The sequence below is a fragment of the Petromyzon marinus genome, chromosome 26, assembly GCF_048934315.1.
Source record: "Petromyzon marinus isolate PM22_M1 ecotype Great Lakes invasive population chromosome 26, UKy_Petmar_22M1.pri1.0, whole genome shotgun sequence".
Lineage (NCBI taxonomy): Eukaryota > Metazoa > Chordata > Hyperoartia > Petromyzontiformes > Petromyzontidae > Petromyzon > Petromyzon marinus.
Window position 1 is genome coordinate 10,643,291 of NC_133692.1, and position 13,975 is coordinate 10,657,265.

A 13,975-nucleotide genomic window follows, 5' to 3' on the forward strand; every position below is an offset into this window, starting at 1 on the left:
GCACTCATTGTGCGTTTCTGCAGTCAATGGGAAATGAGCTTGCTCGATTCGCAAAACAAAAAAAACGACAAGTGGGCTCAGCCCAGATTTCGGGGTTCAATGAGAAAGGCACACGTGCAATCCTCACATTTCTGGCCAAGGTCTACTTTTCAGGCGTGTGTTTTTGTTTCAAAAGAAAAACACTGAATGGAAAATAAAGAAAAAAAGCCTATTTTATCTTGGGATAGCATAACTTAAGGAAAGAAAATGTTGACACTTGTTAAAGATAGCGGTCATGGAAACATAGCATCACCGCAACGAAAACAAACGCAGTCGCAGTTCGGTGGCACGGCAATACCTGCTGTGTGGTGCCAGACCCCGGCATGCTCTGCCGGAAGGTGATGGTGGCGGTGCGCGGCTGGTATGTTGCAAACGTCTGTTGCCCGGTCGTGCCCGAAGCGGGCAGGATGCTCAGCACCTTCTGGTGTATGACACCTGCAAACACCCACAGACACGCTCGCGATGAGTCGTGGCTTACAGCAGTGGAAAGGTTCTGAACCGATCGACATTTCACTGGGGAAACACAAAAAAACTGGCCCAGAACGTCTCTAACGCAAGATGCATGCTCCCTTTTTCTTCATACGTCATTCGGGCAATCATAAGCACTTGCTCCAGTACTGACGCTTTGCCCCAGACCCCAAACGACATGGTACATGGGGCCCGAGTAGAAATGAATATAACATGAGGTGGCACAACTTTCCTGACTCCCGATTTATTTATATGGTCAATAAAAGTGAAATATTTGGCAACTTGCTCATTGAGGAAGGTGATGGCATCACTCACTTTTATTGGCAATATAAAGTGATTGGCACCATTAAGCACTGCCGCCACTGGTGGTACTGACAAGTGAAATATCTTGCGTGAACTAAGATTCTTATGTACGTGTGTGCAAGGCAATGAAAGATGGTAGCACACGCATGTAATTGAGTGGATTGGAGGCAAGACTGGTGGTTCATGTAGAATTATAAAACTCCCAACCCCTCTCCATAACAAAAATCGGTCAAGGGGTGACAGGGCAGCGAACAGGTTCCATAAATTGCAAAAACCTCTGAGTGTTATCCTCTCATTATTCATCTGGGTACTACAAAGACAAAGATCCCCCTGTGTAGCCTCAACAGACTTTTGGGCAAGTGCTGTTCGCAAGCATCTATGAAGGCCAGCAAGGCACACGAGGGGGTGGGTGGCCAGCGCCACATCCGACCGAATTTTTCTCCCTAGTGGCGATGTTTATACACCACGCCAGGTACTCATTTGAGGCCGAGTCGACCTAGAAGAGGCCTAGGACCAGTTCAGATAATCATCACTGGTATTGGTCGTGAGCAGGAATTAAACTCGGGTCATTGGGTTCATAGCGCAGCACGCTAACCACTGTGCAACTGCTCTGGGTACTATTCCCACATGCAATCAGCCAAACATTTTAATATAGCACCATTCTGAAAGTGTCTTGAGGCTCCGTGAAGCTTTCCTGGATAATTAAGTGGCATTCGTGATGGCTAACATGGGTTGGTTGCTGTTACTCTTAAAGGATGATTGAAGTTGTTTTTGCTATGTGCAATACATATATATGTGTAAGCCAATTTGGCTCATACAGAAAAGAAAAGTGATAATCGTGGGAGGGTACGCGACCATGTGAGATCTACAATGAGCAATGTTCTCAATTTTAGTGTTGCTCTTTTCAGCATGCATGTTGAACTTCTTTCGCACCGTACGTAGTCAACCGTGCTAATTGGAGCATAGCGAGAGCACACGCAGTAAGTTAATCTGATGACTACCAAGGACGCAGGCACCAAAGATGACGACAAGAAAGATGCACGTCAACGCAAACAAATCAACACACACGCCACTCACCGGGTTGGGACGTGGGCACATTAAGCGTGACAATCTTGCTATTCGCCGGAAGAGGCAACTTAGTCATGCCCAGAGAGGAGCTCGAGATCTGGATTGTCTGTGTGCCGCTTACAGGTGTGCCGCCCGCTGAGCTCACCACTGAACAAGCACAAGTGCACAACGGCCCATCAGGTTAGCTCTCCAAAGTGGCTTTGCGATGCACCGCGTGTTGTTCGGTTTTACGCCTGAAGTTGCTCTGCACGTGCTGGGAGCTTCTTTAGGAACGAAGAGCGAAACTTTGCACCGCATGCTGAACGACACGCGGCGCGCGCAGCCAGAGAACACGTCGCAGAGCTATAAAGCACAACCGCGAAAAACCTATGCAGTAACACTGTCCTCTAAGTTCATGCTGTTGACCAGTGCTCATCAAAGCCGGCACAGTACCCACCACAACAATGTAAAAAGCGTGACAATGACGGACAATATTAGTCATTGTTGTAAAATTAAGAGGCTATGACGCTGGAACACATTATCAAACTCTTGCCATTAATGTCCCGCAGTATTTATTGTTAATTTTGCAGCAGATGGCCCTTTGGAAAATCACAAGAAAATGACCCATAGCTGCAGGAATTCAACAATCTGACCCACAGTGCCAGGCTGCAGCCACCTCACATGCACATCATACTGGAATACATTCCAAAAGATACGGTCCACCCTTGAAAAAATTGAAATAAATCATCCAAAACATTCCAGACCAATGAAATTACTGAGACACAGCAATTAAATGGGCACTTCTATGTTTCATACTGTGTGGTGCAAGAACATTCAGAAGTTATAAAATGTTATGAATATCAGGTTCTGTGGTTTATGCTTTAATTCCATTACAGGGGAAATGACCATATGCACAAAATATCACACATGTATGAATTAATATTATGTCCTTGAACACGCAACTACCTTTCTATGAAGGCTTGCACACTGGACAGGATTGCAAATAGCAAAGCAGCAATTAGGCCAAAAGTGCAGTTGTGTGAGATTGTTGTAGAAAAAAACAACCTATGAACACTGGGGAATGGCGCACAAAATTCTTGTGAACTGTGGCATTGGCAACGAAAAAGATATTCCACTCAAGCTGAGTCAACCCAAAAGATGCCCTGGACCGGTTTAGATAGTCGCCATTGATGTTAGCCCTGGCCAGGAAAATAACTCGGGTGCCTGGTTTCGTAGCACACTCGTGTGAATCACTAGGAGTCCGCTCCACCACTATCTACAGAAAGATTCCCAAAAGAGCTTTAAAAAGATTGCTGTTAAAGCACATAAGGAAATGGATGGTTGACCAGCACCAAGCCTGGCCACTTTGTCTCCCAGTACTCTTTACACACCGCACCAGGTACTTATTTGAGGTTGAGTCAAACTAGGGGAGGCCCAGGACCGGTTCAGATAATCGTCACTGGTGTTGCGCGTGAGCGGGAATCAAACTCGTGTCGCCGGGTTCGTAGCGCAGCGAGCTAAATGCTACGTTACCGCTCTCCATCAACCCCGACACACACTAACTCCTACACATACGCCCGTGCCCCTCTACAACAAATTAAAAACTCGGCTGCACGCACTGTCTTTAACCTCCCATTCACCACTCATGGCTCCCCTCTCCTTCAACAACTTCACTGGTTTCCTATCAACGCTGCCTCTTAACATTACTCGGCTTAGTTTTCAAAGCTTTGCATGGACTACCCCCCCCCCCCTACCTGTCTTCTCTTATTTCCTGATATGTCCCATCATGCCCACTCCGGTCACAAGCTGCCTATCTTCTTGGTATCCCTCCTCCACTCTGTGCCCTATCTCGCTTTCGCTCCTTCTCTCTGCTTGCCCCTGACACTGGAACAAACTCCCTCTCCACATCCAACTCTCCGCCTCGCTTTCATCAGTTCGCACTGCCCTAAGGTCCTATATATGTTTTCTTGCATTTTCCCTTCTCCTTCCGCTACCCCAAACCACCTGACGCCCTTAATGCCACCACCGCCGCAGCCTCCACCTCGCTCCCTCTACCCTAGTTACTACCTGATCCCCATCCTTTCTTTTGCCATTTGTACTGTAGTCAGCAAGCATCGTTAAACATCTTGGTGAAAGGCACTTTATGAACACAAAATCAAATAGAATAGAACACAGTGCTGCATTACCGGTCTGCCCCGTGCCCGCCTTGCCGATCCAGGTGGCAAAGCTCTGCTGGAAGTTTCGTCCGGTCTGGAAGGTGACGGGCGTGCTCCCTCCGCTGACTGGAGAGCCACCGACTTTGCTGATGAGCAGCTTGGTACCAGGACCGATGGTTTGGCCGCCCACCGAGCCGACGACCACCGTCTGTGTGGTTGTGCCGGGTGTGCTGGACGTGCCGCACGTCGTGAGCGTCACGGTCGTTCCCTTCAACTGCTCGCCCGCGCTGAGCCGCTTCTGTGAGAGAGGTGGAATTAAAACAGGCGCGCATTAATGAACTCGGTTGCACTGGCGCGGGCGACTTCATACGTTGAGGCACAACAGATTGCAGAACAGAAGCTCAAATTGAATTGGCAAGTTGCATTTTCAAATATTCATGTCGGGAGCGAGTGCGCTTTAAGATTGTTTGTACTTATCGTGTTATTATAACAAGCGGAACACACGAGTTACACAGAGCTCAATGCAAAGCACAAACACTTCATTAATTACAAATTATTGGTGACTAATCAGACAAATTTAACGATCGGGAAGCAGCACGGTCCTAAGTTATTTTGACCAGACGGAATGCACGCGATTTTAATATATCAGTCATGGCTACTTGAACAGTTTGTTCACATTTATCATGAAAGCCAGCATTTGCCACCTAGTTTTAATTTCTGGGATATCCCAAAACGAACGTAACAAATGTCCTTGTGTATCTTGCATAACAACATCTTTCCGCAGGGCTGCTGCTGCTGGTTGTTGTTGTTGGTGCGCATTCTACCTGCTGTGCGGCGAGCCTCTGCTGCTTCAGCTGTACCTCCATCTGTGCTTTGAACTCTTCGTTCTTTTTGTGTTCGGCTGCCTTGGCATGCTGCTCCAGGGCAGCCGCTTTCTCCTTCTCAACCCTGTCACAGCGGGTTGGGGAGGGGGACGAGGCAAACAAGAAAGCACACAGACACAACACACTCTCTTGTAGGCGACGTGGCATATGAGGGGATGATGAAGACAGCATTACGTACGACTGGCCACCTATCTCTATCCAGTGCTATTTATGAAGTGACATCACGGACTCAATTTATGCCGACTTGAAAGAGGAGAGGTCCAGACCAGATTCAGTTTCCAATTGATAATGGTGCTGTATCTGGCCAGAAATCAAACCCAGCTTCTGGAATCATACTGCATTGTGCATATTATTATGCAACCACTCCTCAAGCGTAATATGTATAGATACACGGATACAAGTAAAATGCACAAACACACATAAGTACACACATACAGAAAAGGGGCAAGCACTCATAACACACAGGGCGACAGGTGTGTGCGTTTGGGAATCAACAGGCTACCTCTCAGAAAAGGCCCTGATCTCCCAGAGTTCAAGCTCCTCCTCAGCCAGCCACGTCTCCATGACAACTGGCTCAGTTTGCCTCGGTCCCTCAGGCTTCTTGGGCCTCAGGGCACTTGAGCGCAGTCCTTTGCGCTGGGGAGTGGGCGTCTCTGTTGTGTGCAAAGACAAGTGTGCGCACAAATACATTGCTAAAGACCCCACCTCATTGCCTCCTTTATACAGTTGAGTACAGTGCTATTAGCGGGCATCTATTAAAGCTAAGAGCAGGCCCAGCAAATGCACAATTGCAAAAGGATTATCATGTATGGATGCGCACAAAAGCACACTCTCACACTCACACAAACACACTTGCACGTGGTGCCAATCAACGTCAGTTTATCCATTACAACCTAAGTTAAGCTCGGGCAAAACTCATAGCTGCTTCTGATGCGGCTGTTATTTAATTGCATGGCCATGAACTAAAAACGTGTCAAGAGTTTGCAGTATGGTCATAAAATCATAGCTCTTGAATGAACACGCATGAGCAAGAGAGTGCCGATCGTCTTATGAGCACGCAGGTGCACACATAAAACACGCACATGGGATGACCACGTGCACACCCCAAGGCACTAGAGTCAGAGTACGGGGTGGCGAATAGGTGGATGAATTAAAACGTGTATATATATACAGCTTAGTAGAGAGCCAAGACATTGCTTCAGGTGATCTGTGGTGGATTGCTTCAATGCCTCCATTGCATTTTGGCAATTCACATGGTTTCACTATTTTCTAGTCGATGGTCAGGTCGATGCTTCCGCAACCGCATGCCTGGGCTCTCTTTCAATGGTCCACTTGCGAAGGTTGTGGGTGGATGAACCGTGAGACGTGCGCGCTGGGCAAGCGTTGAGTGGATGCCTCACCCTTGGTGGTCTCGGGGACATCGATGGGGCAGATGATCTTGCGGATGCAGTACTCGGAGCGAAGACCAAACATTCCCACGTCACGCCGCTTGATGATCTCCGTCGTCGTGATCTCCGTGTCGGTTGTTTCTGCAGTATTGTTTGGGCAAGGCCCGGAAGGGAGGGGGGTGTAAGGGTTACTAACACAAACATCTGTACCACAATAAAAACAACGCGAAAAATGGAAAGCCTCCTACTCTGAGGACTGTTTTATAGCGGGCTCGTGCTGAAATGACATGCTTGGCCAATTCTTTTTGAGTTAAGTGTTTGGTTTGTGGGAGGAAACGAGAGTACCTGGGGAAAACACTCCAGTACAAGTGAATAACACCCACAGCTCCAGGCAAATAGATTTTAAAACGATTCTGATATCACTGTATATGCAGCAGGAGTTTCAGTGTGGAAGCCAAAACTTCAACTTTCAAATCTGGAACACCTGATCAGAAGGTTATGGGTAATGACCTCCTCATTTATCGCTACCTGTAGCATTATCTCACTACGTCTATTTGAATAAAGTAGAAAAAAAAACAATGCAGACATGTGGGGCATTCGTAATAGAGTGGGGGGGAGGTGTACCGGTGCGTGTGGAGGAACCAGACGGCTTGACCAGCATCTCATCCCAGCGCAGGCATGCCCACAGTAGCCGTAGCATGAGGCTGGCAGCTGCGAGAGACCGCACCGTCTGCAGCCGGTACCTGCCCAGCATATACAACACAAAGGCAATGACCCCAGCACATCAGCACTTACTCAGTCACCAAATGCACAATCGTGACTAAGTGATGGATGTAAATTCTAATAAATGTTGCCAGAAGGCCAAGATTACATTTGGTACAAATGTAGCCGAGTCTATGCTTATGAACAGAAATTTCTGAAAACCAAATTGTTGGGAGTTGTGTCGACAAATATTACCGGACAAAGATTAAATGGTTTCGTCCACATAACTAGGTAGGCAGAATGTTCTCAGATTATTTAAGTGTCATGTCATATACATAACAACACAAGAACCCCATCATTGGCGAAGCTAGAAAATTTCCTCCTGTAGAGTGTTATGTTAAAGCCAATAGAAAGCGTATGAAGCCCACTACCAGTAGGTACATAGTTTACATACAGAGATTAACTTTATAATGAGACAAGAGGCCGGGACAGTGAGACCTGGGGTACAAAAACTATCTCAGCACAGAAACTAAAAACAAATCAATCGTAAACATCAAAAGAATAACTTCTGCAAATCAATGTTCACCAATATCCTTTCAGTTAAACTATTTACATACAAAACATACATGGCATACATTACAATGGTTCAGTGCTCCGAGTTCTTATATAACACTGGACTTTTGGAAAAGAATCTAATTATTTTATTTATTGCAATTCTTTACCCAGGAAGGACTTAACTATTTTCAGGAGGGTCCTGCCCAAATTTTTAAAAAAGTAGGGAGTGATGATTGCTATGTAAAATCCCAGTTGAGTAATTGGCGGGTAAAAAACAATTCACCAATTTGAATCATGACGCTAGGTAAAATTAACAAATCTTACACGCGCAATTCGACGCACGTATCTTGTGCATAAGAATATCATAACATACCTATTAATTAACTTCATTTGACCACAATTGATCATGAACTTTAACCATTTCTCAGGGGGCAAGCTGTGACTCGAAAACGCTGGAGAGTCGCATGGCGACAAGGCGCGCTCACCTCCAGGCGATGGCGAACGTGGGCCGGGGTGCAGGGTACGGCCAAACGTCCCAGGCGGGCTTTGCCATGTAGCTGAAGCCCAGTACCTCGCGCACGGCGGCGCGGCGCGCCAGCTTGCGCAGCTCCTCGCTGGGCAGCACGAACACGCTCTTGCGCCCGCTGCGCGTCACAAACTTGCGGTAGGACGGCAGCGCCGTGGTGGAACGCGCCTTGCGCGGCCTCGCGAACCGCTGCAGCTTCACGCGGTCGCGCGTCGAGTGGTCGGGTGACGCCGTCACCAACGCCGTGCTCAGCACGCTCGTCGTCATGACGGACGACGAAGTAGTTGTGGTCGTCGCCACCGTAAGCGCAGCACCGGTGGTTATTTTCGCCTCGGTGGCACTGCTCAGCGTTTTCAGCGTGGACACAACAGCACTTGTGGCCGTGGAGGTGGTCACCGGTGGGGGGGACGCTCCGTTGCCGGCGGGCGCGACTGCGCCATCCACCATGGTGGTGGTGGTGGTCGTGCGGGACTCCATCATGACGGTGGTCGTGGTGGTAACGGTCGTCATGGTGGTGACTGCCAGCGCAGCCGTGGCATTACCGTCGGCCTTCCCGACCTCACGGATGCTCCCGTCCATCAAGTCGACCTCCATCTTTCCATCATCAGAATTGGACGACACCACATCCTTACTACCGTTATTGCTGTTACATGCACTCACGTGGTTAAGAGGCGCCGATTTGTCGGTGGCAGGAGGGGCGATGGGCATCTCGGGCTGCGTTTTTCCCAACGTCACAGGCAAGTGCTTTGCCGCCCGCTTCGCCAAAGGCCCTTCCTCCCCATCATCGCTGTCTTCCCCTGCCACGTCCCCATTCACCACCAGCTGCTGCCCGTTCTCCTTGCCAGCTTTCGTAACCAGAGCACCACCCCCTGCAGGTTTCCCAGTGCCTATACCATCGCCGGTCGTCGTGATGGCATCTGCTGGTGCTTTGGTGCCGTTCATCACCTCACTCTTCTTGTCCTTCACTGCGAGCGAGGATGGCACGGCATTCACTGCCTCCACGCGCTTCTCATTTTCGGCTGGCGGTGCTGCCTTCTCTGAGCTCGCGTCTCCAGCGGAGCAGGCATCACCCGGAAGTGTGATCTCTTTGTGGTCGGCTCCGGGGGCATCTGCTTGTTTCGTAGATGGATTGCTGCGTTCAGTCCTGTCAAGCTGAGAGCCTGGATCCTCCTTCTGTTCCACACAAGCCTTCTCCCCTGTGTCCTTCTCCATGGCGTTTGAAATTTTTGGGAGAGCTCCCTCTCCTGACAAAGGTGGCTCATCACTTGTAGAGACCGGGGTTGGCCCCTCAGTCTGTGCCACCTGCATCGCACTGTCTTTGACCACTGTGCCATCCAACTTAAGATCAGTCCTGTGATCGTTCACGTTCACATTTGCAGCAGCGGAATTTGGGGCAGCCTGCGATGGTGCTGGCAAGGCTGGATCTTTGTTTTCATCGCTGCTGGATTGTTGCTGTGTTACTGTATTTGGTGTTGATTCTGAAGATGCCACAGCAACATCACTGCCAGCTGACACTGTGGTGGTGGTGGTTGCTGGAGTTGTGGTAGCAGCAGTTGTAGCTGTAGTGACAGCAGAGGAAGCTGTAGTAGCAGCCGCTGAAGTCATGATGGATGTCGGAAGAGACGCGACGGCTGCGGTGGTAACGGTGGTGGCCGGAGTTGTGGTGGTTAATGCAGCTGTGGTGGTGGGCGCAGCGGTAGCAACAATGGCTGCGGTGCCCCCGACACAGGGTGTTGCCGTCACAGCTGCCGACTGCGTGGGCCGCTGCCCGGTGGTCTTTATCTGCAGCCGCTGCCGCTCCTCCAACACAAACTGCTTCTGCCGCCGCTCCAGCAACCCATCGAGCCGCGACGGCTTGACTTTCCGCCGATACCACGTGCGCGCTAGGAACCCTGCGCTCACGTTCACCAGGTCCACGGGGGGAAGAGGCGCATCGTCTCCTTCCCCCTCGCTGGCGCCCTCCTTGCGCTCCGTGCGGCCCTCAGAACCAAGCAAGTTCTCCCCGCTGCCCGCCCGCAGCTCCACTTTGGGTTTCAAGTTGCTCTCCGTGGGCACGACCGACTCCGATTTCACAGTGTCAGACTCAATTCCTGCTTTGGCACCAGTCGATTCAGCTTTGCCCTCTTTGCTGTCTGCTTTGTTGTCCACTTTCTCTTCCGTTTTTCTGTCTGCCTCTTCATTTTTCCCATCTGCGCCGGTGTGTGTTTGTTCATCCATTTGGGTGCCTTTACCGTCTCCACTGCTGTTGCTCTGAGTACCTTCGCATGCCTCCTGTTTGGGCACCTGCTGCTGCTGCTCTGGCTCATCAGTTGGAAGGCAAACATCTACCTCCATTGGTTCTTCCTTGACAGGTGACGTCTCTGATCCCTTCACATCTGCATCATCTGCCAACACAGGAGTGCCGCCATATGCACAGCATTGGTCACTATAATTCATGTTGTTTCTTGGACTAAAGATTGATTACAAAAACACTTTTACTCGTATTTTTTTTTCATGTGAGGCCAGGTTATATTAAAAACTGTGTTTCAATAGGTCCTTTCCAACGCTTTCCAACGACGGTTGAAAGTACAAATACGTTAGCTCTGTTAGGATACAACATTTAATAAAACTTCCTGAATCAAGTAAAGTGACATTTGGTTTACTCCATGATGTTCCAGTCGAAAGTAAAAGTGGCCCTCCCCGACCAAAAGAGCATAGGAGTCAATGGTGTAAATTCCACATTCCCATTGTGGGGTCAGAAGCTCCACCAGATGAATACTGAGGATTTCCTCCAAAATGGAATTCAATTATTGAAGCCCTGATGGATAAGCAGAGTCATCACCCAACCAGAACCTGAAATTACCAGCTTCCAAGTTTGAGTTGCATGCTCCAAGCAATGCCAATTAACTGCATGGTTCATTCGTGAATATCTTGTAATGATAATAAAACAAAGGGTGGCCTTGTTGTGCTGTGATTTGTGAACTACGCGACGAACAAAGCAACCAAAAACATTTCTGGCCACACTCAACGTCAACAGCGAGTGACATCTGAATCAGTCATGGGCTCTCTCCCTTCAACCCGCACTGAGCAGCGTGGTGAAGTACAGTCAAACAACTCGGCGGTCTATACATTATAATTGTGAAAATAAAAATAATGAAACACCTTTGTCATTGGGCTGTAGCCGTGCACTGGCGTCTGTTTTTTCCTCCGTCAGGGGAGGCTTTGAATCTTTTGTGCCGGTCTTCACTGCCTCCTCCCCGGCCTCCACCGCCTCAACCTTGGGAGCCCCATTGGTCGGCGTCTGTACCCTGTCCTTGGTGGATCGCGTGACCCGGCCTCCCTTCCCGGGAGCCACGGCGCTGTGCCCTGTGCCAGCGTTTGTCCCAGCCGCAACCTCTGTGCGCATGGGTGTTTCTGCGGACGCGACCGCACCTGGTGAGGGGGGCATGGTGCAATTTTTTCTCAAAGCACGTCATGTGACATCTATTTATTGACCTAAAGTGATGTTCATGCAGAACATACATACATGCATTGAATCAAGAACGTAACAATGAATTGTGAATAATAAACAAATAATATGCTTATGTTACATTCACTCTGACGGTGCGGAAAAATGGCACAAAACGAAATGAGAAACATCACGGCGTCGCCCATGAACTTGCTTTGTGACGATGTTTTCATGGCCTCGCGACGTGTCCTGCGTTACTCACTCTCCGCTTGCTGCCGGTAGTTGGGGTTGGTGGTGCCGGGCAGACGCGGGTTGAACCGTGCCACGTGAGTGCGGCTCACCCACATCCAGCCACCATAGCCCGTCACACGGTACTCCTCACCCTTCTGCTTCCACACCTGTGAGAGCGGCAAATGACACACCGTTTGAGGAGGCCACTTCCAAACATAAATCGACTGTCTCCTTTCATAGAGAGTAGAGCTCCATAAAATCAATCCCTGAAGCCAAAGTAATTTGCAACTTTACACATTTCCTAATCTTTTTGGCTGGGTGTGGTGGCATACACCTGAAGTCCAGTACTTTGAAGGCAAGGGTTGGTGGATCACGTAGGTTTGTGCTAGGTGTACATTAGATGGGAGCATTGCAGATAAGTGGCGAATCCACTATGCAGACCTTTGAGTGTTATCTTCCTGTACGCAAGGATTTTCTCTGGGTACTCTGTTTACTTTCCTAACAAAAAACTCAAATCTAAATTTCCAATCACCCCGACAGTAGTAGCCTCCTGAAAGTCATGAGACTCCGTGTTCAATAAATATTTTGTGGGCTATAAGCATTATTATCAGGAGTTTATTATCGATATTGATTGATCGTAAATGATTACTGTATAAACTTGAACTTATTTGGCACCATATGTAGCCAACCGTGATAATCGGTCAGAGATGAGTAGAGAAAGTGTGGATTGTTCGTGGACCTCCTCAATAGCTGTACAATATATATGAATAACACTACTATCATTATGCAGTGTTATGCATTAGCAAAACCAACATCACTGGTGTACAGAAAAATAATTGGAAGTGCGAACATCCTGTTAAATATGCCCACCCAGATAGAGAACATGCACCACTAAATTACATTGATGTGCCCAGTTCCTGTGATCAAAACAATTCGCGAAACCAACTCAAAGCCAAACCTCACAACGCCTTTCACTTTTAACCCTTTCCAACTACGGTTGAAAGCTTAAAAATCTGTCTGTCTGGAACAGGGAGGGGGGGGTACAATAAACTCTTTCCAACATGATCCAATATACATTTTCACTTTATTATACAGCTGTGTGCTATATGGGAATTATACTATAGAAACCCGACCATATTGATTAAAGCGTTACCAAAAACTTGAGATACAAACAAAAGCACAAGAGACTATTTATAAATACAGTGAGAGAAAAAAAGTATTTGATCCCCTGCTGATTTTGTACATTTGCCCATTGACAAAGAAATGATCAGTCTATAATTTTAATGGTAGGTTTATTTGAACAGTGAGAGACAGAATAACAACAAAATCCAGAAAAACGTATGTCAAAAATGTTATAAATTGATTTGCATTTTAATGAGGGAAATAAGTATTTGACCCCTCTGCAAAACGTGACTTTGTACTTGGTGGCAAAACCCTTGATGGCAATCACAGAGGTCAGACGTTTCTTGTAGTTGGCCACCAGGTTTGCACACATCTCAGGAGGGATTTTGTCCCACTCCTCTCTGCAGATCTTCTCCAAGTAATTAAGGTTTCGAGGCTGACGTTTGGCAACCCCAACCTTCAGCTCCCTCCACAGATTTTCTATGGGATTAAGGTCTGGAGACTGGCTAGGCCACTCCAAGACCTTAATGAGCTTCTTCTTGAGCCACTCCTTTGTTGCCTTGGCCGTGTGTTTTGGGTCACTGTCATGCTGGAATACCCATCCACGACCCATTTTCAATGCTCTGGCTGAGGGAAGGAGGTTCCTCACCCAAGATTTGACGGTACATGGCCCCGTCCATCGTCCCTTTGATGCGGTGAAGTTGTCCCGTCCCCTCAGCAGAAAAAGACCCCCAAAGTGTAATGTTTCCACCTCCATGTTTGACGGTGGGGATGGTGCTCTTGGGGTCATAGGCAGCATTCCTCCTCCTCCAAACACGGCGAGTTGAGTTGATGCCAAAGAGCTCCATTTGGGTCTTATCTGACCCCAACACTTTCACCCAGTTGTCCTCTGAAGCATTCAGATGTTCACTGGCAAACTTCAGACGGGCATGTATGTGCTTTCTTGAGCAGGGGGACCTTGCGGGCACTGCAGGATTTCAGCCATTCACGGCGTAGTGTGTTACCAATTGTTTTCTTGGTGACTATGGTCCCAGCTACCTTGAGATCATTGACAAGATGCTCCCGTGTAGTTCTGGGCTGATTCCTCACCGTTCTCATGATCATTGCAACTCCACGAGGTGAGATCT

General features: G+C 48.4%; 1 protein-coding gene across 8 annotated transcripts in view; it reads right to left on the bottom strand.

Moving 5' to 3' along the window:
- The window catches only part of BPTF (bromodomain PHD finger transcription factor), a 65,852-nt gene that overhangs the window by 20,208 nt on the left and 31,669 nt on the right, over positions 1-13,975 (bottom strand). For 5 of the 8 annotated variants that reach the window (XM_032961283.2, XM_032961280.2, XM_076069823.1 and 2 more), the window contains 10 exons: positions 11,758-11,893; positions 11,210-11,479; positions 8,028-10,452; positions 6,910-7,028; positions 6,298-6,426; positions 5,400-5,550; positions 4,838-4,961; positions 4,044-4,311; positions 1,888-2,025; positions 338-474 (listed from right to left, as the gene is read on the bottom strand). In XM_032961283.2, the coding sequence (XP_032817174.1) occupies positions 338-474; positions 1,888-2,025; positions 4,044-4,311; positions 4,838-4,961; positions 5,400-5,550; positions 6,298-6,426; positions 6,910-7,028; positions 8,028-10,452; positions 11,210-11,479; positions 11,758-11,893 (3,897 nt within the window). The remainder of the gene's footprint in view (positions 1-337; positions 475-1,887; positions 2,026-4,043; positions 4,312-4,837; positions 4,962-5,399; positions 5,551-6,297; positions 6,427-6,909; positions 7,029-8,027; positions 10,453-11,209; positions 11,480-11,757; positions 11,894-13,975) is intronic. The other 3 variants (XM_032961281.2, XM_032961282.2, XM_032961284.2) reach the window with 3 other exon arrangements.